This window comes from Cynara cardunculus, assembly GCF_001531365.2.
Source record: "Cynara cardunculus var. scolymus isolate 2C chromosome LG 10, CcrdV1, whole genome shotgun sequence".
NCBI classification, from domain to species: domain Eukaryota; kingdom Viridiplantae; phylum Streptophyta; class Magnoliopsida; order Asterales; family Asteraceae; genus Cynara; species Cynara cardunculus.
In genome coordinates this window covers 25,312,556-25,338,185 of record NC_037537.1, presented here as the reverse complement: position 1 = coordinate 25,338,185, position 25,630 = coordinate 25,312,556, and the positions used below count along the sequence as shown (strand labels likewise).

Here is a 25,630-nt window from a genome sequence, read left to right as displayed (position 1 = left end):
ACTGGGTTATTAGTTAGGGGCTGTTTGACCATTGTTGAATGGTTTGGTGCAGAATGATTAAATAGTCAGAATGATTAAGTAGTCAGAATAATATATAGTATAAAATGAAATATAATTGTTTGGTAATTATGTACAACGAAATTATGATTCTTAATGGTTAAGGAAGATTCATGATACAAAATCATTTAGAAGCTTTTAGAATTATTAAAAGGCAGACATTTTATTTGCCAAACAAGATTTATCTCTTAATAATTCGGAGATTGCCTTTTAATGGAAGTATTAATAGATAATCAAACAACCTTAGGGGTGTTTGGGATTGCTTATTTAAAATTAGTCTTACTCATACCATTCCTCCCTTCTCTAATTTTTCACAAATAGCCCTCGTATATTGCAGAAATTTCAAACACAACCCTATACCCCTTCTTCGATGCTCAGAAGAGAAGAAGCGAGAGCGCCTTGCTCCTTCCTGTACACAGTTTCAGGGCCTATCAGCCACCATTGCCGTCTCTCATCACCTTCAATACTCGCTTCCTATCCCTAGGTATCAACGGTGGTCACTTCTGATCGGACGGCTTTCCTCTCGTCAGAAACTATGACCATGATGACTCAACAACCGTTGGATGTACGCATCTACCTCTGTCTGTATGTGTGTCAAGTTCTAGTTGCTGCAGTCATATACATACATGCGAACCCGTCACTTGTTGTTGTTTTGCGGATGTAGTTTCTGTTATATTTAAAGGTTTTGCGACTTGTGATCGTGCTAGGGTTTTGTGATTAGTGTGTTAATTTAGTTTAATTGGCAATTTGAAGTGTTAATTTGAGGTTCTTCTATTTGTAGGGGGGATAAATTAGGGTTTTACTTTGATCAGAGTTTGGTAGTTGATTGGTTTGTTTGTATTGTTTGTTGTTTGAATGTATGTGTTTTTACTTTTATCTCTTTTAAAACAGCAAGAAGATGAAGATATGCTTGTGCTGCAAACGGAGCTAGTGGAAGGTCCTATTGCTTTAGATGGTACTCCACCCGTCGAAGGCCCTCGTCCTATGGAAGGTTTGTGCTTCACTTTGTGTGTTTGAAGGATTATCAACTCTGGTGAAGGTTCCTTAATAAACTATCTTCGCTTGTGATAAGGAAAAACTGTGTTAATGTCTGCTTGCGTACATAGAACCCTCTGTGCAGATGTTTTTTTTTATAATTTCTTGTAGTTATTAGCAACGGTCAAGTGTGTGTGTGTGCGTGCTGTTGTTATGGGCAGGTGGCTGTGTCCATTATTAGCTTTTTGAGTTTTCATTTTGTAATTTGGATTTATCAGTCGTGGGACAAGCAGAAGTTGTTAGCACTGCGGAGAATCAACCAGTTGATGAAACTCAGGCATCTAGGTTTACATGGGCAATTGAGAATTTCTCCCGTCAGAACAGCAAAAAGCTTTATTCTGATGTTTTCATGGTTGGAGGATATAAATGGTAAACAACCATCTCCTGTTTTTGAGTTACCATAAGTCTGTGATATTCTTTGTTGTTTCTTACTTCCATAATGATTATTTTTGGCAGGCGTGTGCTTATATTTCCAAAGGGAAACAATGTGGAGCATTTGTCCATGTATCTTGATGTGGCTGATTCCCCTATCTTGCCATATGGTTGGAGTAGATATGCACAATTCAGTTTGGCTGTGGTCAATCAGGTTCACAATAAGTTCACAATAAGAAAAGGTATGTTATGCTTAAGTTTTCAGTTGTTGAGAATTTATGCTTTGGATAAAACTTACTTTTGTTACAGGACACCTCATAGTCGTAGTCACATTTTGTCTTTTAAAAAACTTATGGATCATCTGTGTTAATGTATCATAAAATTTATGCTTCTCATGCATTTAGTTCCGACACTATATATTTGATTTATAAATTTGAACCTTTATGAAGATAAGTCTATGAAGTGATAATGAAGTTTGAGATACTTTGATGAGCTTTCTTTGGAGAACAGCACTGGATTCTCTGTGTTCATATTCTTATACGAATGCAGTGATAGGGGTTTGTAATTTGTTCGGCCTGTCAGGCTATCATGGCAGACTGAGAGACAGTGTTCCTGTTTCAAGGCATATGGTGTACCTTTTTGTCGAGTGACAGAATAAAAACCTCAGCTGTGTATTCCAGGGAGTTATATACATATTTGTAAATATGGCAACTGATAGATTTTGTCAAATGACAAAATTGAAGATACATGACTTGGGAACAAGTTGCAAACTACGATCAACAGCTATCGAATATGTTAAATTTTCTGGTTATACTTTATATAATGTGTTTCTTGATGCATATAGGATTCCTTCTCTTTCTTGATGAAGTCACCTGGATCTTTTTCCTGTACTGTTAAAAAATTGAGTTCAATCTTTCTATTAAAACCCAACCAAGTCAGTGTACCCATTATATCCCACTCGGAAGTTGGGTAGGGAATAGGGATAGATTGTACGCAAATATTGCCTCCCAAGGAGTAGAGAGGCTGTTTGAGTTCAATCTTTCTATTTGTGGAATATGGTACTCCCTCAATCCCTCTACTCATACATTAATAAAAATTATTTGAATGATGATCAAATACCTAAACACCTCACCAATATATTGTAATTACTGTTAATGGGAAATAGGTAAGTTTGCAAAGGAATCTTCATAGAGTAGATATGTTGCATTTTCTGGGATAACCCAAAATAGAAAGTGCTGCATTTTTTTTGGGATGAGGGAGTGCTAAAGAAGATAAAATTGTTGAGATATAATGATTTTCTTGTTTTTCTAATTTTTATTTTCGCTTATTATATCCATGGTCATTAATCCATCAATCTCTTACTCTTGGTTATTTTGGTAAGGAACTTACCTATTATTTGAACCTTAAGCGGCACCTTTTATACTAAATGAGACTCTTTATTTGGAAGTTGGAACAATCATTTTCCTCACAAACTACACTCTAGTTTTGGAATGGAGGGTGTAACAACTTGAAAGTAAACCATTAGTCTGCACAAGGTTATAGAGGAAGTATGGTGGTTGACTTTCTGTTTAGATGCAGATACTAACTGCTGCATATTGCAGTATTCTAAATTTGTTTGTATGCTTGTTGTAGGTTGGGTAAATGATTGCTTGTGTGTTATCAAAAAACTTTCTCACAGGATGAAAACTAAGAGACACTCCCTTGTCCCAGAATGTGGTCTTTTTTAGTAGACCATCAGAGAAGCTAAATGATGTATCACATAGGTTGTTCCATAGAAAACAGGTAGGGCACTTAAATTCTTAGTTCCATCTATACAAGAAAGCACTATCAGAAAAACAATGTAATGTTCTATTGTGCAATTAATGGATCCCCTATCTACAAAAAAAAGTAAATGCAGCTTAGTTGCTTTCAAGTGCAAGCCATCAAATGAACTTTTGAATATTTAAAGGAATTTCATTTTGACTAACTGTTAAACTTTTGTTAGAATGCCAAGATGATATTTTAAAATGCTTGCAGTTGAATCAAGCAAACTTGTAATTGAAAAATGGTATCAATGACAAAGATATTGTTACTGGAAATGAGTCCATTACAATATTGCTCTTATCTTCATGTTCAACCTACGGTATCAAACTCGAAATATGGAAGTGTTAAATTGTTTGGAGATGTGAGGGTTAGAAACTATATAGAGAAGTTCAGTGATAACGACTTGACCCCTATCCAATTTTTGGGTCAATTCCCCCTTGCTCTGCCATCAATCTTTCCATGCTTCTTCTAGCTGAGGCAACTCTGTACCGATGTCTCATTGAAGTAACTTTGTAATAGATGTTTCAAAGTGAGGTCATCCATGTTTTCTAAACTCTCTTCATAGCAAAAGCTTGATTATCTACATCAGCCTTTTAGACCGACAATAAGTTTCTATCATAAAGCATCTATCTTCTTGAAACAGCCTAGTACGATCGTTAGTAGAACACCTCACTTTGTTTTAGCACACATGCATTATAGGCATATATTTATCCCTTCTAGCATGTGCTATGCGGAGTTGTTTTTGGTGAGTATTATCTTGTGAGTTGTGTCACTCGGATATACCAAGATAAAAATCTCAAAATTTATCCATGAATTGAAGCCCAACAAGATTTTGTTTTTCCCATTATAACCTAATATTCAATTGCAATTTTTAGGCATATGAGTTCAGAGCTATTGTTTTTGGATTCAACATGTGCTTTCAATTTAGTTGCTAATTCTACTTGAGCAGGATATTGATTATTATTTACATGGGTGTAAATTCTAGTTGGTCGAGGAACTGAAGCTAATTGGAGTATGTTAGTGCTTGGAGAGATTTTGCAAGTATCTGATTCTTGTAAAACTGTTCTCGAATTCTCTTTGATGTTAGCCATGCCTCTGATATTTCACAAGAGATTATTAATTATGGCTAGATATGGAACAACTTGACAGTTACTGCCATGCATTATTTTGTAATTTTTTATCATGAATAAAATTCACTTGTTTATGCTTTTCCTGAAGGGAAGATACACATAAATCTTGGAATACAGGACACCACTTTTGGCAGCTAATGCGATCAAGAATGTAACACCAATCTGACTTATTTGGGCATGCATTGTATAGATCCTTATTTGTCTATAAACATTTAACCATGGAATCAATAGCTCTTATGATCTTGAATGTGAAATGGACCGGCTGGCCGTTTGCTCTGTACTAACGGGCAACTCTGCTGGCCTCTTTTTAATAAGAACAGTTCAAAGAAAAGGTTATAAGAGCATAAATTATATGAGTTTATTGCAAGTTTTGTATAAAGAACAACTCTGTCGAGTTGAATAATCGAATGAAGAGTGCTGCTTTGTATAGAAGGGAGGGGATCTCATTTTATTCTAGTAGACAAAGATCCATATAATTACTAATCCTTGCTTTAGTCATAATCATCCCAATTCTGCAGACACACAGCACCAATTCCATGGAAGGGAAAGCGATTGGGGGTTCACGTCTTTTATGCCTCTTGGTGATCTATATGACCCCAGTAAAGGTTATCTTGTGAATGACACATGTGTTATTGAAGCTGATGTTGCTGTACGCAAAGTAGTTGATTATTGGACATATGACTCAAAGAAGGAGTCTGGCTATGTTGGACTTAAGAACCAAGGAGCAACATGCTATATGAACTCTCTACTTCAAACATTGTACCATATTCCTTACTTTAGAAAGGTATTCGTCATCTGTGCTCATATGAATTCTGTCTTTAAAAGGAAGCATCTCATTTGGAATTTAATATCAGGCTGTGTATCATATGCCGACAACAGAAAATGACATGCCGTCAGGGAGTATTCCTCTGGCTCTTCAGAGCTTATTCTATAAGCTTCAATACAATGAAACTAGTGTTGCGACAAAAGAGTTGACAAAATCTTTTGGATGGGATACATATGATTCTTTCATGCAACATGATGTTCAAGAACTTAACAGGGTCTTGTGTGAAAAACTTGAAGACAAAATGAAGGTGAGGTTTCTGTTTGATGGTCCAAGTCTTTTCTGTTCATGTTTGTTCTGACTTACTGATTGTTGTTTGCTCAGGGAACAGTTGTGGAGGGTACAATACAAAAGTTATTTGAAGGACACCATATGAATTACATTGAATGCATCAACGTGGACTTCAAATCAACTAGAAAAGAATCATTTTATGGTATCAATTATGTTGAAAGTATTGGAACAGTCTTGTATAGTTTTGAGTCTGTTTTGATTAATGGCATCATAATGTTAATTTCAGATCTTCAACTTGATGTGAAAGGCTGTCAAGATGTTTATGCTTCTTTTGACAAATACGTTGAAGTCGAACGACTCGAGGGTGACAATAAATATCATGCTGAAGAATATGGTTTGCAGGTTAGCTGTTCATTCTTGTTTGTAAATTGCATGTAACAAATTCCATTGATATTTTAAGGCTTACCATCAACCGTTGTTGTAATTACGTTTTGGCAAAATCAATCCATGTGCCATTGAAGATCCCATTGTCCTTAATAAGATCTTGCAACTGAAATCCTTAATTTGGATTAGCAATGCATAGTAAGCACCAGTGGCAAAACCTAGAATTGCGCGAGGGTAGTATGTCACTGAAATATGGAAGACTGAAGAAGTGGAAAAAATATTGAACTTCTGACTAAGAAAATCTTGCACTCATTTGTGCAGTCGGTTTGATGCACTCTGAAAGAAATGGGGAGGAATTACAAATGTAATAGACTGATTGATATGAAAATTGAAGGGTTACAATTAGGTTTCTGGCTTTCGAGAGGCCAGAATCTCTTCACAGACTCACGTCTAAAGGGTTCACTAAACAGAATGACCACCTATTAGTGCCTCACGGCTTATTTATACTAGACATATGCATTACCTACTTGTACGCCAATGCAATAACTGCTTGTACCACTACTAGCATAGGGTATAATAATACCCGCCCCCCAAACATCCACCTTGTCCTCAAGGTGGAAAGAAGAAGAACAAAAATTGGTCCAGCCACTTCATATGATTCCTCCGATATCCTTCAATGGAAAATAAACATTTCAGATAAGTCGTCAAAATCTGTTGCTTTAAACCATCTTCCGAACCCCAGAAATGACCATCATTTTGCTTATCAAAGCCAAAACAACCCATCTCCACTTCCTCTTCCTCATCTTTGGCAAATTTTGCAACATCCTGTGCATCCTCCCAATTTGAAAGAGTACTCCCTCTTGACATCAAAGGAAAGAGTTGAAGTTCCCGAACAAGAGTACAAACTGCAGGTCGTGATTCCTTACCCGCATGGAGTCGTGCTTCATGGCTGTGGTATGATCTTGCATAAGGCTCTAAAATTGGAAGACCAATGGCAATCAGTGGAAGCTCGACAATGACCCGCCCAACATCGCATATAAGTCGCTCCAGCTCTATTATCTCCACATCCAATAATATCAGGAAGCAAAGTAGCTGGTGAAGTTTGTTGAACAATCCTCCCGCCATTCTTATGTTGGTTATAATCTTCAATTCACCTACAATTGGAATCCTCACCTGCTGCTTCAAGTCAGTTTCCAGCCATTGTAACCCAGTAATCACATGAGAATTCCCCAGGTAAATTGATAACAGTTCATACATGACTTCAACCCTTTGTCTACACAGTTTAACTCCCTTATAAATGCTCACTCCTTTCAATGTCTTTCTTGTTCTCATAGTGATGCTATTCTCATTGGTACTAGTTACTGGTAATTGAAACTTCTCAAACCTCTTGCTTTGAAATGAAATTGTGGGTGGCACTTTTGAGCACTACCATAGTAACCCCCTCAATAGTGCCGACTAACTTCATTGATTTTTGATTAATTAACCTTACCAGGTTCAAGTGTACCTCGATTTTTGGTCCCACCTCTGTGGCTCCACTACCGTCCAGTAGCTGTAATTTCACCACTATTTTCTTAATGAATTCCCATCCAGGTATCCAATTCAAAGGCTCGACGATATCCCGTTGGTTTATGGTTAATGACGGTGATGGTTGTAAGAACGATGAAGGTGGTGGTGAAAACGATCGTCATGGTGGAGGTAGTGGCGGAGTTGTCAGCGTAGGTGGTGGTTCACGATGACCATCTCCCCACCAGATTCTCCTGAAAGTCATCGAAGCGAAAGATTTAGAGGAAGAGATGATGCTCTCTTTTAAGTTCGGCACGGGCTTGGGCCCAATAATAGATGGAAAGCGCTTGTATTCTTTTTTCTTCCTCGCTTTTCTCCTCTTGCTCTTCTTCTTCATGGGTCAATTGAGTGACGTCGTTAACCAGAAAACACCAGCAGTTTCTGGATTTGACTTTGATTTTGGATTCCAGTTCAGACCTTGATTCGGGGTTGGATTTGATTTTGGGTTCAAATTCGGATTCAGCCCTGGGTTTTGATTTTGGTCCAACTTCGGATTCAGATACGTTTTTGGATCCGGATTTGGTTGCGAACACGTCTCCTCCCGATCTGGTTTGTTGTCTACTGGAATTGTTGCCGATTCTTTGTCGTCGTTGTTGAACAAATGACTCTCTCCTGTAGTTTCTCTCTGTAATTCCTTATCATCCTCGTCTACATCACAATCTTCCATCTTTTCTTTCTTCACGATCTGTAGTTCGTCTTTAACGAACTCATTGATGATTGCATTGAACCGAAGGTTTCCAACAATATTTTTGGTTGTAAACAGCATACTCCTCAAGATTTCCTGCTCTGATACCATTTGACGCACTCCGAAAGAAATGGGGAGGAATTACAAATGTAATCGACTGATTGATATGGAAAATCGAAGGGTTACAATTAGGTTTCTGGCTTTTGAGAGGCCAGAATCTCTCCACAGACTCACGTCTAAAGGGTTCACTAAACAGAATGATCACCTATTAGTCCCTCACCGGCTTATTAGTAGACATGCATTACCTACTTGTACGCCAATGCATTAACTACTTGTACCACTACTAGTATAGGGTATAACAAGATTTCCATCTCAAAATTTAACAATTTTATAATCAATTTTGGGGATTTAAGTGTCATACAACGGAGGTTTTCAAAAGTCGCTTGTTAATCATTAATAACGGAACACCAAATCTTATGTTCTAGATCACACTATGTAGTTGAAGAGGCTGGCTATTTCCTTGTACATTGTGAACTAAAACCAGAACTTTATAGGTCCATTGACACCATCACGAAATAAAGCATACTCATTTTACCGTCTAGTGGTGTATGCTAAAATTACCTGTACTTTGTCTTATTTGGAGGATAGGAGTTTTGGATTTTATGTGGATAAAGAAGTGATCATTAAGTTTCAACGAACAGTGGAAGTCTAGAACTTCAGCAATTAGGGATTTTTGGTTTAGACGGGAATGAAAATGACAGATAATGAAAATGGGAATGAATTTTCATTTCCCCCAATTTAACTTGGAATGAAAATTTGGGCTGGTGGGGGGAATGGACCGTTATATTATATAAAACCACACAGTTATTTTCAATCCCATTAATTACTGCTTAATACCTCTAACCAAACACCCCCTTTCTTCTGATATCAAATCTGTGGAACAACCACAAATGATAAAGGTTGGATTTTGGTATGATGGTGCTTTTAGCTTTTGAATGCCTTGAGCACTAGCAAGGCCGCAGCTAGCACGCTATGCTAAATTTGGTCCCAATTAGCATATCTGGCCTGGGGGTGCACTGTGCAATGGGGCACTTATGATATATGGCGAGTACTAAATTCTTGATATTCCTCCTAAAATTTGTCTTCTATTTTACTTGCTTGTCATAGACAGAGTCACACAGGTTGTTTCTTGTTCCATTATTTGTTCCTTTAAAAGAAAGGGGGATGCAAACAGGAGAGGATGAATTGAAGTTATAAGTTCAGTTTTTCAGCTTCTTGTATCTGCTGGAAAATGGAGAGAGTAGAGAGCAGGCATCAATATTGATTTCGGCTAGGGTATTCATTTTGAATCTGTTTAGGATAGTCCATAAGTGAATTTATATTCCATATATAGTCCTGACTTCATTAATATGCCTCCTATGCTCTGGAGTAACCTTTCCATTTCTTTTAATCGTACATGTAATTATGAACAGATTATTTTATGTGTCAAATAAGTCTGTTGATCCTTAAATCCCTATCCCAAAATTTTGATTCAATATATTTCTGAATGGCAAATACATTGTTCTAGCTTAGGGCTGCATACATGGCAGTGATGAGTCTATGATTACGAGCTCAAACAATTTGGTATAGTTTTCATCTTTTTCACTTTAGTACTATTGCAATATTTAAGCCAGTGTCTATGATGTTGATGGTCCACAAGAACAAATTTGATGACTTCCATGTATTTTTAACTCCTTAGATGGTTGCTATTAACCTCTTTGCATGCCTTTCAAAGAAATCCATAACGATTTGTATTTTCTTTATCCTTCATTCCTCATAGATCTCTTTTCATAACCATTAATCTTCTTCTATGCTTTTAGTAGAACTATTGTTCTTCAGACCGAAGCTATGACAATTGATTGCTTATTGTGAAGTTTAGTGAGAATAACTAGACAGACTTCTTGTTCTAGTTATTTGGTATCATAACTTTTTCCAGGGCACAAAAGCATTATGCCAGAATTTCATTTATAACAAAGCTGTGCACCTTGCAAAGATGACCCAAACCAGAACCAAGAGAAACATACCTAGTATATCCCACTTGGAGTAGGGTTAATCCTTCCTTTACCCCAAGGGTTATAGAGGGTTTTTTTGTGAAGACCCCCGTCCCTGCTGGCTTGGGGATTTCTTTTTGAAGACACAAATTGTCCAAAAGTTGGAGGGAAAAATTTACTAGCAAAAGAGTGCATGCAAAGGGGGGAACAAAGACAACGAACAAAGTCAGTAAACAATAAGACCAGAAAGAAGAAATGCGAGAAGAAAACTAATAACACCAAACCGGGAATAACTAGGTACTGGGACATCCCTCAACTCCAGCCTTGTAAAGATGACATCCGTTTAGCTAAAAGCCTAAACATCTAGCTGCTGTACAATTGGATTATGGAGAAGGCGGTGATTGAGGTTGCAGATTGAAGCTTTAGACGTCATATCCAGACCTTATTATTAATTTGTGTTTTAGGGGTGTGAAAAATATGATGCACACTCACAAACAGATGCTGATAATCTAAGATCTATCGATCTTTTCTTGTGTTCGCGAAGTCCTCATTAGTGCAGTATTGATTTTGATTTTTTGTGCATCTTATTTGGTTTGTGCATCCTTTGGAAGTTACTTCCCCTTTATTATTTTGAGAGTGAATCTAGAGATTCTTTCGGTTTATGTAATTATGATCCAAGGAGGCCCTCCCTGATTTTTGATAAAATTCCTTCTCTTTGCAGTCAATCTTGCTTATGTGTTACCTATCCAGCATCTGTCCATTGCTATTTTTGGACGAACTTTTTATGCTTGGTTTTTATGCCTTTCTATTTAGGATGCTAGGAAGGGCGTTTTGTTTATTGATTTTCCTCCAGTTCTTCAACTTCAGCTAAAGCGTTTTGAATATGATTTCATGCGGGATACGATGGTAAAAGTAAGTATCTTTTTTTTCAGCTTTTTCTGAGTGTCACAGTCTTTTGATATGATCTATTAGAATATTGGTGTTTATATGCATCAATGTGCACTTGCTATTTTCATCTTTTGGGGTGACGTTAATTGGTGTTGTTTGGGGGGGGGGGGKGTTTCTTTGTAAAATTTTGATAGAAACAAAGGAGGAAAATGCAGTGTCAAAATCTGGTATATATTGGATTATTTTTTGTGGTGTAATGCGTTGTTTAACAGGTTATAGTTAAACCTTTTGTAATTCATTATGCAGATAAATGACCGTTATGAATTTCCCCTAGAGCTTGATCTTGATAGAGAGGATGGGAAGTATCTATCTCCTGATGCAGATAAGAGTGTTCGCAACCTTTACACCCTTCACAGGTATCAAATTATCTTCTTTTTTGGACAAAAAGGTATCAAATTGGCTTTCATGTGCTGTTATATGTGTTTTGGACGATTTGTTTGTGTTTAGGAATTCACGTTGCTGTTGTATGTATCAATCATCTTGTTTATAATGTGAAACATGTAGTAGTACTAGCTTTAACATGCTGGCTCTTCAGAGGAAATGTAGGTTACATAAAACTCCATGTAGCTCTAACTAAAATGGTTGATCATCTGAACTCGAATACAGGAATGTATTGCTTTAAGCTGTATTGGCTGTACTTGGTAGGCTACACTTCCTAGGTCATACTTAATGTATATAGACCTGGATAATGTCTACATATAGTAGGGTTTCATAGTTGTTTTGTGTGTTTGCTCTACTCTCTGCCCATGAATCCGTGATACACCTATCGTCCATACAGATTTTGTGTGACATATATTAGTTTTGAACCCAAAATGTTCAAAGCTTGAATGACAGTAGTTCTTGCAGTGGATTTGCTGTGTGATTCCTATTACTGATTGTTACTAATTAATTTACATTTGATTTTGATTCTCATTAGTTTTGCTATCTATGGCTTGTTTTTTCATGCTCATTTGTCCATTTTTTCTGAGGTTTTATCAACTTACTGACTTGATATTAAACATATATTTTTTATTTATTCTGGGAGATTTTATCACGTGTGTATATTTTTTTGTGTTGGGGGAGGTGAGGGTGCAGAAGACCCATCTTCTCAACTTTCAATCTTTCAGTTCTCTGTTTGTTACGTTCAGGACCAAGTGGCTTTTTACCAGAGTGAATGAGGCGTGGGTGGAACTTTCAGGCACTAGTATATCTTGGTTGATGACATTTAGTTTTTTGAATGATCTCTCTGTTGTGTCAAATAAATATTAGGAAGATACTACAATACTTATTGTATACATATGTCCTTGTTTTGCTTCTTGATAGTGTACTTTTTCCATTCATTGTCCTGGGTATAAGTGGTGCAAATAGTGGAAGAGCCTCTTTCAACGCATAAGTGTTTTTTCATGGGTTTATATTTTGTATTTTCTGGGGATAACTTTGTAGTATAAATTATGCATAATCACCCTCCTTGATGTCACTAACCTTATGTTAGGTTGCCCTTGTTTCATCATCTCATCTTTCATTACTTTCTCTAATTTTTTGCAATATGATAGTGTGTAATATAGATCCTCCAATATTTTTCTTCTTGTCTGCAAGAAAGTGGAAGTGCTATTGATCTCATATCAGCTACTTAGACAAAAGTTGTTCAACTATTTATAGTTACATGAACTTGAGCGTTTTAATCACTACTGGTGTGCATGTATTATATTTGTCCTGAGATAAAGATTTCTCGGCATTTACTTGCCTTACGTATCTTTCTTGGTTACAGTGTTTTGGTTCATAGTGGTGGCGTGCATGGTGGACACTATTATGCCTTTATCAGGCCAACTCTATCCGATCAATGGTAAGCTGTATTTATGAATCACCTTTTCAATGTTTGGATGTAGTTACTTTTTAGTTGAGTGTGATGTATAGAATTAAAAAGGTAAACTAATCCAAACCACCCCAGTATATTGTGTCTTGGGTGGGGTATGGGGGCTGGGGGCTGGGGTTACTCAGACCTGACCCACTATGAATAAAAAATTTGGAAGAAGCAAAGAGTGAGGTGCATATTTTACTTCCAGGTTACAATATGGGTATGTTTTGTTGGTGGTTTGGCCAACCTAGGTTTTTGATTCTTCATAGTTATACCACAGAAATTCCCCAAATGATAAAGCACTTGCCAATAAATCCCCCTGTAAATATCCGTGTTTGTGAGTCACCTAACTACCTATGTGTATCAAGGAATTCTATATTTTGATAAAGAGGAGGTTTATTGCATTGTTTCAATTCATTATCTGAACGCTAGGGTTAGGGTATAGTCTCTCCAAGTTCATCTGTCATCTAATTCAGGCACTGATTTCGACCTAGTTAATAATGAGGTTCGGTACTAATATGTTCTTTGGCCCAGAAAAATTTCTTAGATGGAATGGTTAATTAGCATAGTTAACATGACTGCTTTGATGGAGTTGGTATATGCTTATGTTCTGGAGACCTTTCTCATGTATTTGACCCTGGACAGTTTATGCAGCTATGTTTTCTCTCTGTTGAATTGTGTATCCTGTGGTTTGTTTTTTTGCTTCCAATTAGGTTCAAGTTCGATGACGAAAGGGTTACAAAAGAAGATTTGAAGAGGGCATTAGAAGAGCAATATGGTGGCGAGGAGGAGGTAGCGAGTTACTTTGTCCAATGTGTATCTGCCTCCAACAACTTATCTTTGTATTTAGGGAAAGAACAGCATACTTATCATCTCGTTGTCTTATGCCTTTCTCAACAGCTGCCCCAGACAAATCCTGGCTACAATAATGCTCCGTTTAAATTTACAAAGTACTCGAATGCATACATGCTTGTCTATATACGTGAGAGTGACAAGGAAAAGATAATATGTGACGTGGACGAGAAAGATATTGCAGAACACCTTAGGGTAAACATTCTGATGTTTTTAGATTTATTTGGCATGTTCCAGCTGAGTCTGACATTTGCAGTATAAAGTTAGATTCTTGCATTTATTTTTTTCCAGATAAGGTTGAAGAAAGAGCAAGAAGAGAAGGAAGACAAGAGAAGATACAAAGCACAGGCTCATCTCTACACAATTATAAAGGTTGTTGATACTATTAGAAAATAGTTCAAATTAAATGCCTGAATGGTTCACTTCTGTACATTTTCGGGAAGTCGTTACTAATATATTATAACATGTCTAGGTTGCTCGTGAAGTTGACCTATTAGAACAGATAGGGAAAGATACCTATTTTGATCTTGTGGATCATGACAAAGTTCATAGTTTTCGTATTCAGAAACAGATGCCATTCAACATTTTCAAGGTACTTATATACCGATGTCTTGTCTGCGTTCTATTTTGGTTGCTTATGCATTATGTTTTATACAATTATTACTGATTTTAGTTGTATACATAGTTGCAGTCCATTTCTTGCAGTTGCCTTAAATATATAATTTAACTGTATTCAATTTTGAACAAAGTTGATCAGCATGTGTACTTTTTAGCAGAATGAAGAAAAACAGCAGCTAACTAAATCTGCTGATTCATGTTTATCTGTGTATATCTAATTGTCGTCTTCAAATTATTGTAATAAATATTGAATTTTCCAGATTTTATTCATATGGTTAGCTGTATCTCAGCTTGGAAGTTGAATTTAGCTTTATGTATAAATATAATATATAGTTGTATTCTAACAAAGAAGCCAACAAGTGAACCCACACATGGCTAATATTTAGAATGTTGGTGCCTAGGCAACGACATGACTAAAACTGTTTGAAGTCTTGAAGTTATTAGGTTTTATTGCCCAAGAGAAGGAATTTATGTTGGGGTTCTGTTTTATTCTTTTGAGTTGGATGCTAATTTTATAATTGAAGTGTTGTCAAAACTTCAGTTATTCTAATGGTCTATTTTGGGCTGCAGGAGGAGGTGGCCAAAGAATTTGGCATACCTGTTCAATACCAGCGCTTCTGGATGTGGGCAAAGAGGCAGAACCATACATACCGTCCCAATCGGCCTTTGACGCCACAGGAGGAAACACAATCTGTATACTCCCACTTCTTGATAATGCTCCCTATATGCGCTATTTGTTGTTGCTTTTGATTAGCATATTTGGTATAAAATTGTAATTTTTTTGGTTGGAGGTTTGCATGCACATAATAGATGATTGTTATGCTATACACCTGGCTAGATATAGTAAACATTGCATTTTAACTACAAGATAGAAGTTGGAGGTGGTGATTTAGACAATGAGATAAAAAAAACTCTAGTGCTTAGTTAAATGGTGACGGGATGTTTGTTTTTATCTTATCCATAGATACTGGATCAACCATAATGTGTTTAGTAAATTAGAATAAAATATTTTTATGTGAAATGCAATTAACCTTGTGTAAGAATTCTTAAATGTGATTAGTAAACTAGAACACATCTGTCCATCTCTAGTCCAGAATTTTCTGAGAATTCCTAAATGTTGTTGAACTTTTTAGGATTTTGTTTCAGCTATCAACTTAACTTGCTAATACATCTGTCCATCTCTAGTTCTGAAGTTCTCTAAGAATTTCTGAATGTCGGGGGAATGTTATGAAATCCCCCATCTATCTAGTGATTTTTTTGTGCGTCTTTTGATCATTTTTTTAGTGGCTGTGGGTGGGATACGCTGAGATGGAGCCCTATTGTGCTTGTTTGGTGTAGCTCGTATTTTTGTTGTTATTGTCCCTCCAAAAGTATTTGCTGCAATGTCTTGTTTCTCCTGGTACTGCTTTATTATAGCTGTGGTTGAAATAGTCATTATATGTCATCTCCATTGTACTTCGTGTTTAGTGGTGTTTTTGCCAACCGTTTGCTCTAGCTCCGAGTCTGCTTTGAAATGCATTTCTAGGAGGATTTACCAATTGTGTTACTGTTCATGATAGTAATCATTTGGATTTGCAGGTAGGACAATTAAGAGAGGTCTCCAATAAAAATCACAACGCTGAACTGAAATTGTTCTTGGAGATAGAGATTGGAGTGGTAATATTGTCTTTGCAACTTCATGAATATCTGGTTGCTATTAGATTTTTGAGAAGCTGTACATTTTTTTCAGTCCAGTGGTATTACTAGAATTTTATTTTGTTTCAGGATTTGAATCCTCTTCCCCCACCTGACAAAACCAAAGATGATATACTTCTTTTCTTCAAGCTTTATGATCCTGAGAAGGAAGAACTCCGGTAGGTTAAATATTACTTGATGTATCCCTGCTTTTCTGGGAAGTGTCTTTAATAATAATCACCGTGAAGTTGGATAATTTAGGAGAAAAGATGTTCTATAACACCAATATAATAATCACTGTGCACCAACATATAGTTTTCTCTTGAAGACTCAAGGAATGCTGTTGTAGAACTAGAACTCTAAAAGTAATTGGTGCCGTAAGAATAAGAAAACATATTTTCTGGCAATATGTTATGATGGATTATTTTAGTATTTGCAACTTTTCTTGTTTTTCAGCTATGTTGGTAGGTCTTTTGTTAAGAGTTTCAGTAAGCCGGTTGAAATTATACCGAAGTTGAATGAAATGGCTGGATTCAATCCTGATGAAGAAATTGAACTTTACGAGGTCTGTTTCCTCATACTACCAACTTGGTGTTGCAATTGCTTTGTGCAGAATCAATATTTTGTACACTTGCATAACTGATTTTTGAGTTTTCGTCTGTCATTCATCAGGAAATAAAATTTGATCCATCTGTCATGTGTGAGCGGCTCGAGAAGAATGCTTCATTTAGATCTAGCCAGGTATGAGTATCAAGATTTTCACTTACAGGTATTTTTTAGAATTATACATGAAGTGGCACTTAAATATGAAGAAATTCCTTTGCTTCATTTCAGATTGAAGATGGAGACATTATTTGCTTCCAGAAACTCCATCAGTCTCTTAATGTAGAGAAATACCGACATCCTGATGTTCCTTCTTTTCTGGAATATGTTAAAAATCGTCAGGTACGGTTTGATTTTCCTAGAAAATTCTTTTTATTTACATCCACAGATATAGAGTTAACCTTGTGTATTCGAGTCACATACATCGTGTTAATACAAAAAGTTAACACTCATTTTCTTCGGTTTGCTTCAATTAAGCATGTTTGTGGCTCCGGCTTTTGGCTAGGAGAAAGCTCATATTTGGTGCTGGCCAAGGGTTGATTGCCATTTAACTTCTATCAGATCTCATGAAATATGGGAAAGGCCGTATGGGTATGGGATATTAACAGTTTTGAGACAAAGTGGTCAGTGGGACTTGCCAAAACTTCCCATTTGAAGTCCTAACAATGTAGAATACTGACAGTACTTGACTTCACCACCCGTGATAGCAATGTATGAAGGAAAGACCATGCACTTGTATCTTGAGGTCTTAGGGTTTATTGTGTGCAACATCTTTTTATAGCTTATCTATACTATCTTATAAAGCATTTAGGTAAAATTCTTAAATTTCAAGAGTACAGCATCTATGAAGCAATAAGTACAAAATTACTAATGCATTAATGAAAAACATGAAAACTTGTACGACATAGGTGGAGTGAACTCCATGCCTATAAAAGGTGTCAAAAAGGCTTGGATTTAGGTAGAACACTCAAATTTCAAGGGTAAAACATATATGAAGCATTAGATACAAATTACTCATGCATTAAGAGTTATGAGCAGAACAATTTAAGCATATTTAGCCATTTATATACATATGAGTGTGATTAAAGATGGGTATAATTTCTATTTTTGTTCAAATATAAATTTAAAATGTTCCTTTTTAATGAGCAATTGCATTAATTTTCAATTCTCGGTTCACAATAGAATTCTACCTCTTCCGTGCATCGCACGGATACCCAACTAGTAAAAGAAAATGCACCAAGCCACCAACACTTTTTCTTGCCCGAGGATTATGCTCTACGTCTGGAAGATTTGCGAATTAATGTAAATGGTAAAGTTTGTCAAATATATTACAGATTAGCAATACTATAGGTAAGCAATATCATACGGAGCTGAAGTAACTTGATGAATTTTCCTCATGCTCTGTACATGAGTTGGTCCCCTATTTCAGTTGGAATATCTAATGATATTAAGTGAGCTTCCTCCCTGCCTTTTTCATATAATTTTGTTCTTCGCAGATAGTTCAATTTCGATCTCTGGATAGACCTAAAGAGGATGATTTCTGTCTGGAACTGTGAGTTCATTTTTCCATTACCAGATTGCTGTACATGAGCCTGATGCTGTTTGTTGACTGTTGACCAATTCTCTTCATGTGTTCACAGGTCAAAATTGCATACATATGATGACGTGGTGGAGAGAGTAGCCCAGAAGCTTGATCTGGATGATCCATCCAAAATCAGGCTTACTCCACACAACTGCTATTCTCAACAACCCAAGCCCCATCCTATTAAATATCGAGTTGCAGATCATCTGCTAGACATGCTTATTCACTACAATCAGGTTTTTGTAATTCGGGTTTCTTTAGATTGATCCTTTATGTGGTCATCTTTTTTGCATAGCTAGTTCGATATTGGTGAAATTTTGAACAAGTTGCAAGCAATATGAGGCGAGTCTATTAACTGATTCACTCTTTTTTTGCTCACAGATTTCTGATATTCTGTACTATGAAGTGTTGGACATCCCTCTGCCACTGTTGCAAGGTCTAAAAACTTTGAAGGTTGTTTTTCATCATGCTACAAAGGAAGAGGTATGTTACTAAAACTTCAATAGTTTTCTTTTCTTCATTGAAGGGGGGATAAAAGTGTCTTAATTTTGCTGAATATGTTATTGATATATTTGTTGGTTCTTATATTCTGTTGTACATTTTGTTGCAGCCTGTAGTTCACAATATCAGGTTGCCTAAGCAGAGTACTGTTGGAGATGTTCTCGATGAATTGAAGACAAAGGTATGCTTTCAATAACAATTACATGGAATAGCACTTATGTTATCTTAAAACTCGACCTAACATAAAAAGGAATCTTAGATTGCTCGTTATTGACACATTGTGTGTATAATACTGCATTGTGAGGTAGGCCTCACTCCAAAATGAGGCATTGCATGAACTCAAATACTAATTTTACATTTTTAAGTGCATAGCTATCATCAACTTCTGTCAAGGATGCAAGAGAAATGTGTACATCTTTTCTTAGTTAAAATCTTGACTTTATTTTTTCACTGCGAGAGACCTTTTTTCTGGCTTCATTAAAATCTTAATTCTATTCTTTCACTGCAAAGGTCATGGTTCATATTTTAAAGCAACACTTTGTGTTCATTATGGGAATCATTTCATGAAAGAATACCTTTCTGTAGCTATCCAGCATATTCCTGTAATTAAATTATTATTTCAAACAGGTGGAATTATCCCATCCAAATGCTGAACTGAGACTGCTTGAAGTATTCTACCATAAGATTTACAAGGTATTGCATTGGCTTTACTTTATTGGTGTTCTTTTCCTATCACCATTTCTAACAGATCCCGAGGGTTAATTACCTTAGGGTTTTAGTTGGGCATAAAATCTACTATCCAACTATGTTGACATAATAGTTTCCTGTTATTGGGCGCGTCTCCAAATTGTTTTTATTATTCCTTGTATGTGCATATAAAAATTGTAATGCTTGATCAATATGAACCTATATTTCTTGTATGTTTTTGTTTTCCTCCGTTTCTATGTTCTTGGACGCGGTTCAACCCCTAGCACAAGCATGTGTCAAAATATCAGAAAAGAGTCTCTGCGTTTGTCATAAGTCTGTACATTAGACCCTTACAGGGGGAATGTGGTAATCCTGCACACAGGGATGTTTTTTTTTTTAATTGTGTTCAATTTAAATTATGTGGAATTGTATGTCACATTCTATTCTGTATTTTTTTAATATGTTCCTTTTTCTGTTTGCTTGCAGATTTTTCCTCTGACCGAGAAAATTGAGAATATAAATGATCAATACTGGACATTACGTGCAGAGGAAGTAAGTTCTGTTACCATTTTTTCTTTTGCTTTTACCTACAATATATGCTGTTTTAACACGTAAAACTATCTAGAAATTAATACCGATACGATATTGCTTGTATTCAAGTCACACTTTTAAGTCGAGTACATGTGTATAAAAATTGTCTGCATATCAGTTGTAGATTCTCTTGTTGTGCCCTTTGGATAAATATGCACTTTTTGGAGGTTGCTTGATGTAAAGAATTGTTTTTTTTACCTCAGATTCCAGAAGAAGAGAAAAACCTTGGGCCCCTTGATCGCTTGATTCATGTTTACCATTTCACCAAAGAGACTGCACAGAACCAGATGGTACGTAAATGTGTGGATGAGCAGCTATTTGGACTATGTCACCGCATAATTTATTAACAGTTCCATTTTTTTAATTGTTTTGTAGCAAGTGCAAAACTTTGGAGAGCCCTTCTTTCTGGTAATTCGTGAAGATGAAACTTTGGAAGATGTGAAAGTTCGTGTTCAAAGGAAGTTGCAAGTTCCTGATGATGAATTTGCTAAGGTACATCTTATAATTGATACTCGCGTAGTGAACAAGTGGTAGTTATATTTTCACTATACAGGATAGGACATGACGGACAAAAACTTGTTGTCCAACCGCCATTGTTTGGTGCGACAATTAGACTGAGACTGGACTAAGTGGGGAAAATGCATTTTTTCTGGTCCCACAGAAATAGGTGGAACAAAAATAGAGAGATGGGATACGTTTGATAAATGACAAAACTATCGATGTCAAATTGAAAACCATAAAACCTTCCTATAGTTCTTTACCTGCCAGCCTGTGCAGTCCAGTTCCGTTCGCATACCAAATGCACCGTAAGGGGATATTTGATTGGTTTTCCATTAAGTTCTGTATGGATTAATATGTCTGTATGGATTTTGAAGGTTTTTGTTTGGAGGGGTTTTTCATAGGTAAAAGGTGTTTTTTAATTGGGAGGGGCAGGTATGGAAATTTTTTGGCTTTCGGCATAAAGCTCCCTCTAGAAGCTTACTGAATAAGCAACTTTCTATATCATTAGGCCACTACCAAACAGTCATGTATAGCTGACCGAATAAGCTGTGAGGCCTATTAAGCTGCTAACAAACAGGCCCTAAAGACAATTTCTTCATCATCAGTCGGTGATATTCAACTTGCTGTGGTGCTGCTTTTTCTATATTTTTGTTGATTAAAACGAATTTTTTTGTGGGTGATCAGTGGAAGTTCGCATTTTTATCTCTCGGCCGGCCCGAGTATCTTGATGACTCTGACATCGTGTCTAGCCGTTTTCAGGTTCATCGTGGTTTATACTTGCTTATTGATTTTATTTACTTCATTGACTTGCACTGAGCTATTGAATTGCATTATTTTTAGCGGAAAGATGTTTACGGCGCTTGGGAGCAGTACCTTGGATTGGAACACCCAGATACCAGCCCTAAAAGGCCATTCACAGCTAACCAGGTAACTTTATTTTGGTTTCTAGGTTGCGTTTGGTACACTGTACATTTTCCCCCACATTTCATGCGACATTTAGACCATGACATGATTGGACTGAGTAGGACAAAAATGCATTTTTTGTGCAACTAAAATAGGTAGAGCAAAGATCATGGAGGTGGACAAGATTGGTAAATTACTAAAAACCCATGTCAAATTAAAACCCTAAAACCTTGTACCTCACTCTCATTCGTCTAGTTCAGTCCGTTTGCGTATATACTGATTAGAAAAGGGGAATCACTGTTCCACGTATGACAGATCTTTTATGTGGAGCAGACAAGAACATGGTGGAACAAACCTATATTTTACCAATATAACCTTAAAATAAACTTAATTATCTTCTAAAACATCAAATACGTCTCCCTCTTTACATTTTATCCATTCTTTAGATTTTATTATTGCATTTTATCCTTCTCTAAACTTTCACATTATTATCCTCAAAATATAATTTTTACACATTTTCTATATTTTGGTTAATTTATATTATTTATTAAATATTAACAATAGAAAAATCATATAAAAAATGTATAAAANNNAAAATTGAAAATAAATAAATTTCATATTTTGGTGTCATTTTAATAGTTTTGACAAGAACTTTTTAATAATATATTTTGTTATGAAAAATATTTATTTTATTGTAGTTTAATAAATTACATAAACTAATCAAAATATATAAACAACTTATTAGTGGTAAATTGGTCGTTTTACATGTCCTATCAAGTCCTTTTCTACCAAATGTTAAACAACCGTTTTGTCATTTCTCCTTTGTTCTATCCTGCCATGTTTTGTACCGTCTGTATACCAAACGCACCTGTGATGTACAAGTTGTTTTGCTGACTATTATTACTAATGCATGTTGTTAAACCTGCAGAACCGTCACACATACGAGAAACCGGTTAAAATATACAACTAGAAGAGAGTCTCATAGCATATGTTGGTAATGGTTGGTGACCCAAAAACAAAAACAAAAACAAATGTAAAGTATTTGAAGGAGAAGGCAGTCTAAAAGGTTTTGTTCATCATCTATTAACTGTAGGCTGCTGCTATTCATTTTTTACTTTTTCACCTGTGGGTTGTTTGGCAGTTTTGTCTTGGGTTTAACTCTAATGCAGTGCAGTACATAACAAGATTTTGGCTTATGAATTATAGGTTGGTGGGTGGGTGGCCTTTTCTTCAACCCCTTTGTAAAACTGTTGGCTTTGACTTTGACTTTGACTTTGACTTGATGGAATTCTGCTTTGTGTAAAAAAAGTTGCTTACATTTCTACTGCTTGGTTTATTTGGTTGTTGATGTTCTCTTTGGCACATCCATCTTTGTATGATTGTAATGCATGCAAATTTGTGTCACCTCTACTATATCAGGTGCTTGAAATTTAACTAGTGCTTTTATTTCTATTTGACCACTTGGGTTGTGGTGTGCCGGGTTTGAATCCTGGTGGGGTTTGAATCTAGATGGTGTTAAAGCTTTTTTAGTCATGGAGGTTTATCTGTGGTGACTTCATGCTATTTGTGGTTGGTTCGGAAACGTAAGGTTATTTGAAAAATGAAAACAAGTACATATTTTTAGTGTAAGTTTTGTTTTAAAGTGGTAAAAATCTTCTAATTTTCAAATTTATCCTTAATTATGAATTTATGATGCATAAAAGCTTGACTTATTGAGATTTTATTGTTTAATATAGGTAAAATTGTGTGCTTTTTTTAATTAACTTGGATATTCAATCCGCTATGCGAGCCGACTAATCCTAAAGCGATCACCCGCTTCGTAGGTAGCCTGGAGTCACCGCATTTGAACCTCCGTAGCCACAAGGGGATTTTTATTCCTCTTTGGATTCGAACATGGGACCTCTAGACACTTTTGACCTATGAAGCCCAAACTCAAACCAATCAGACACTACTCTTATGGTTTTGTGTGGTTTTTATGGATACTTGTTTTGGGACCAAGACCAAAGGAGTAGCAATTCGACCTTGGGTGGGTGTCATGGGTTGCAAATGAATGTTTATCTTAAAGAGGAGAGTTCAAACGAGAAGATAATTTATGTGAAGTATTTCAAATCACATGTGATACACATGCAGTTCTGACTAGCTGCATGTGTGAGTTTTCACACAACCTTGGTCGTGTTAACCAGTCGCATGCATTTGTATCAAATGTGGTTTTGCTTTAAGATCCCATATGATTGGTCCTTTCATTCACTTCTCATAATTATATCGCCTTCTTACATCTTAAAATGTAGTCATGTTGAAGAGAAATCCAATGGCATATAATTTTTTTAAAATATAAAAATGATAATCATGAAATAGAAATTAATCATACTTGAGAATTTGTTTTAGCAAAAAGAATCTCATGTTATGTTTCAATTCTCAAAATATAAGATGATAACGCAAAAAGCACAAACAAATTTTAACAAAAGATAGAGGGAAAAAAAAGGGTAAGTTTGTCTGAAAACTCGTGGTTATCAAAAAAAAAAAAGTTTGGTGTAATGAACAATAATACATCATATTTGATGTAACACTATTCATTTACATTAAATTTTACACCAAAATGAAGGTTAAAAAGAAAAATATCAAGAATATTACATTTCAGTGTAGGATTTTGATACGAACATGGTCGTTTAACTGCAGCCATTGTTGTCTTTTTATTTCCCTATGTCATAATGTCTTATTTTGCATGTATGAAGTGCCGGTTTCAAGTAATTTTTATAAGTGTTGAGGTGGAAATTATAAGAATGTTCAAGAGTAGTTAACGGATCATGGTCCATAAAGGTTATCTTTATTTTATATGCTTGTATGGTTACCATTTTATTTCAAGAAAATGCAATTTCTTCCTCCTCTTATCTCTATTCTTGGAGATCGTTCATCTCCAATTGGATTCAACAAATTTGGCGTTACCCATTGAAATAGATTTACTGTAACACCAATTTTTATGAATTTGGTATTACCTGAAACAACCCTCCCTCTTGCACCACAATAAACCACTTTCTCTTTAGATCATTTTTAATGTTTCTAAGTTCAAAGTAACAAATTAAATAAAAAAAAATCTTTAAATCATTTAAAATCAAGGAAATAGTCATTTTCAAGGACCAAATTCATCTATTAGCCATTTCTTATCGAAGATTTTCAAAATATCACTACCTTCATAAGTGACACATTTGTGACTTGTTGATGAGCTAAAACAAAAAAATCACTTTTCATGCAAATGGTACATCTGCAAGTGAGTGAAAATTGAAAAAAAAAATCACTTTTCACCCAGGTCTGCAAATGACACCTCCGTAAGTGGGTGAAAAATGAATCGTTTTTGTCTTTTAGCTCCTCCACAAGTCACGGAGGTGCAACTTGTAGAAGCAATGATATTTTTGAAAATTCTAGAGAAAAATAGCTAAAAGATAAATTTGATATCTGGAAAAGGCTATTTTGTTAATTTCCATTTAAAACCATGCCTTAAAAATTTGTTAAGAAACCCAATTTAATTTAAGCTCACGATCACCAACAACAAATATTGTTAAATAAAAAGAAGCATCAAACAAGACAGATTGGTGAACTGTCCAAACTTGTAATTTTCCTACAATGGAATGAAATCAAACAAATCCCCATGACTTAATCCAACAAAAACCAATAGGGAAGTTGTATATTTGGCTAAAGTACTCTATACGAAATCAAGCCATCAATCGTCTCAACGACTAAACGGTTCATCTTCACGAGTAACAGCAAATATGATCTGGTTTTCGGGCCTACATTCACAAACAGCAGAACTTATGAAGGTCAAGTTCTTAATGTTAATGGCTGAGAGATGGGCTTGTTTTTGTTATCCATGGTCCCAATGCAAAGTCTTTATGACTACTCAAGGTGCCAATACAAAGTCTTTATGACCTACTTACTACTCATGGTGCCAATACAAAGTCCTTTATGAACTACTTACTGCTCGCGGTGCCAATACGAAGTCTTTATGAACTACTTACTGCTCGCGGTGCCAATACGAAGTCTTTATGAACTACTTATTGCTCACGGTGCCAATACGAAGTCTTTATGAATTATGAACTACTTACTGCTCATGGTGCCAATACGAAGTCTTTATGTACTACTTACTGCTCACGGTGCCAATACGAAGTCTTTAAGAACTACTTACTGCTCACGGTGCCGATACGAAGTCTTTAAGAACTACTTACTGCTCA

At 35.9% G+C, this 25,630-nt stretch overlaps 2 protein-coding genes across 4 annotated transcripts in view; one reads left to right on the top strand and one right to left on the bottom strand.

The window, feature by feature from the left end:
- Positions 1-442: 442 nt before the first annotated feature.
- Positions 443-22,755, top strand: LOC112519786 (ubiquitin carboxyl-terminal hydrolase 12-like). 3 transcript variants are annotated; one of them, XM_025128043.1, is made up of 32 exons: positions 443-622; positions 949-1,048; positions 1,311-1,461; positions 1,549-1,706; positions 4,916-5,181; positions 5,252-5,470; positions 5,545-5,653; positions 5,738-5,853; positions 10,927-11,025; positions 11,308-11,417; positions 12,809-12,883; positions 13,609-13,687; positions 13,796-13,942; positions 14,039-14,119; positions 14,220-14,339; positions 14,936-15,058; positions 15,944-16,021; positions 16,130-16,218; positions 16,496-16,604; positions 16,712-16,780; positions 16,874-16,984; positions 18,139-18,194; positions 18,283-18,460; positions 18,606-18,707; positions 18,835-18,906; positions 19,353-19,418; positions 19,899-19,964; positions 20,207-20,293; positions 20,379-20,495; positions 21,189-21,263; positions 21,345-21,431; positions 22,336-22,755. In XM_025128043.1, the coding sequence occupies exons 1-32, from the start codon at positions 593-595 to the stop codon at positions 22,375-22,377; spliced, it is 3,387 nt and encodes a 1,128-aa protein (XP_024983811.1). In that variant the 5' UTR covers positions 443-592; the 3' UTR covers positions 22,378-22,755. The 3 variants fall into 3 exon arrangements, with proteins under 3 accessions (XP_024983811.1, XP_024983810.1, XP_024983812.1); XM_025128042.1 differs by having other exon boundaries at positions 13,609-13,942; XM_025128044.1 differs by lacking the exons at positions 443-622; positions 949-1,048; positions 1,311-1,461; positions 1,549-1,706 and adding an exon at positions 3,244-4,548.
- A 2,158-nt stretch (positions 22,756-24,913) lies between these two features.
- Positions 24,914-25,630, bottom strand: part of LOC112520157 — a 4,470-nt gene continuing 3,753 nt past the window's right edge. Inside the window, exon 8 of the mRNA XM_025128457.1 lies at positions 24,914-25,189. Coding sequence (XP_024984225.1) covers positions 25,095-25,189 — 95 coding nt within the window. The 3' untranslated portion in view covers positions 24,914-25,094. The remainder of the gene's footprint in view (positions 25,190-25,630) is intronic.

Excerpts from the sequence above, each read along its gene's own strand:
- LOC112519786 (XM_025128042.1), top strand. The coding sequence starts at position 593 with ATGACCATGATGACTCAACAACCGTTGGAT. Across the intron at positions 15,059-15,943 it reads CACAGGAGGAAACACAATCT|GTAGGACAATTAAGAGAGGT; the intron begins GTATACTCCCAC and ends TTGGATTTGCAG. Across the intron at positions 19,965-20,206 it reads GGACATTACGTGCAGAGGAA|ATTCCAGAAGAAGAGAAAAA; the intron begins GTAAGTTCTGTT and ends TTTTTACCTCAG.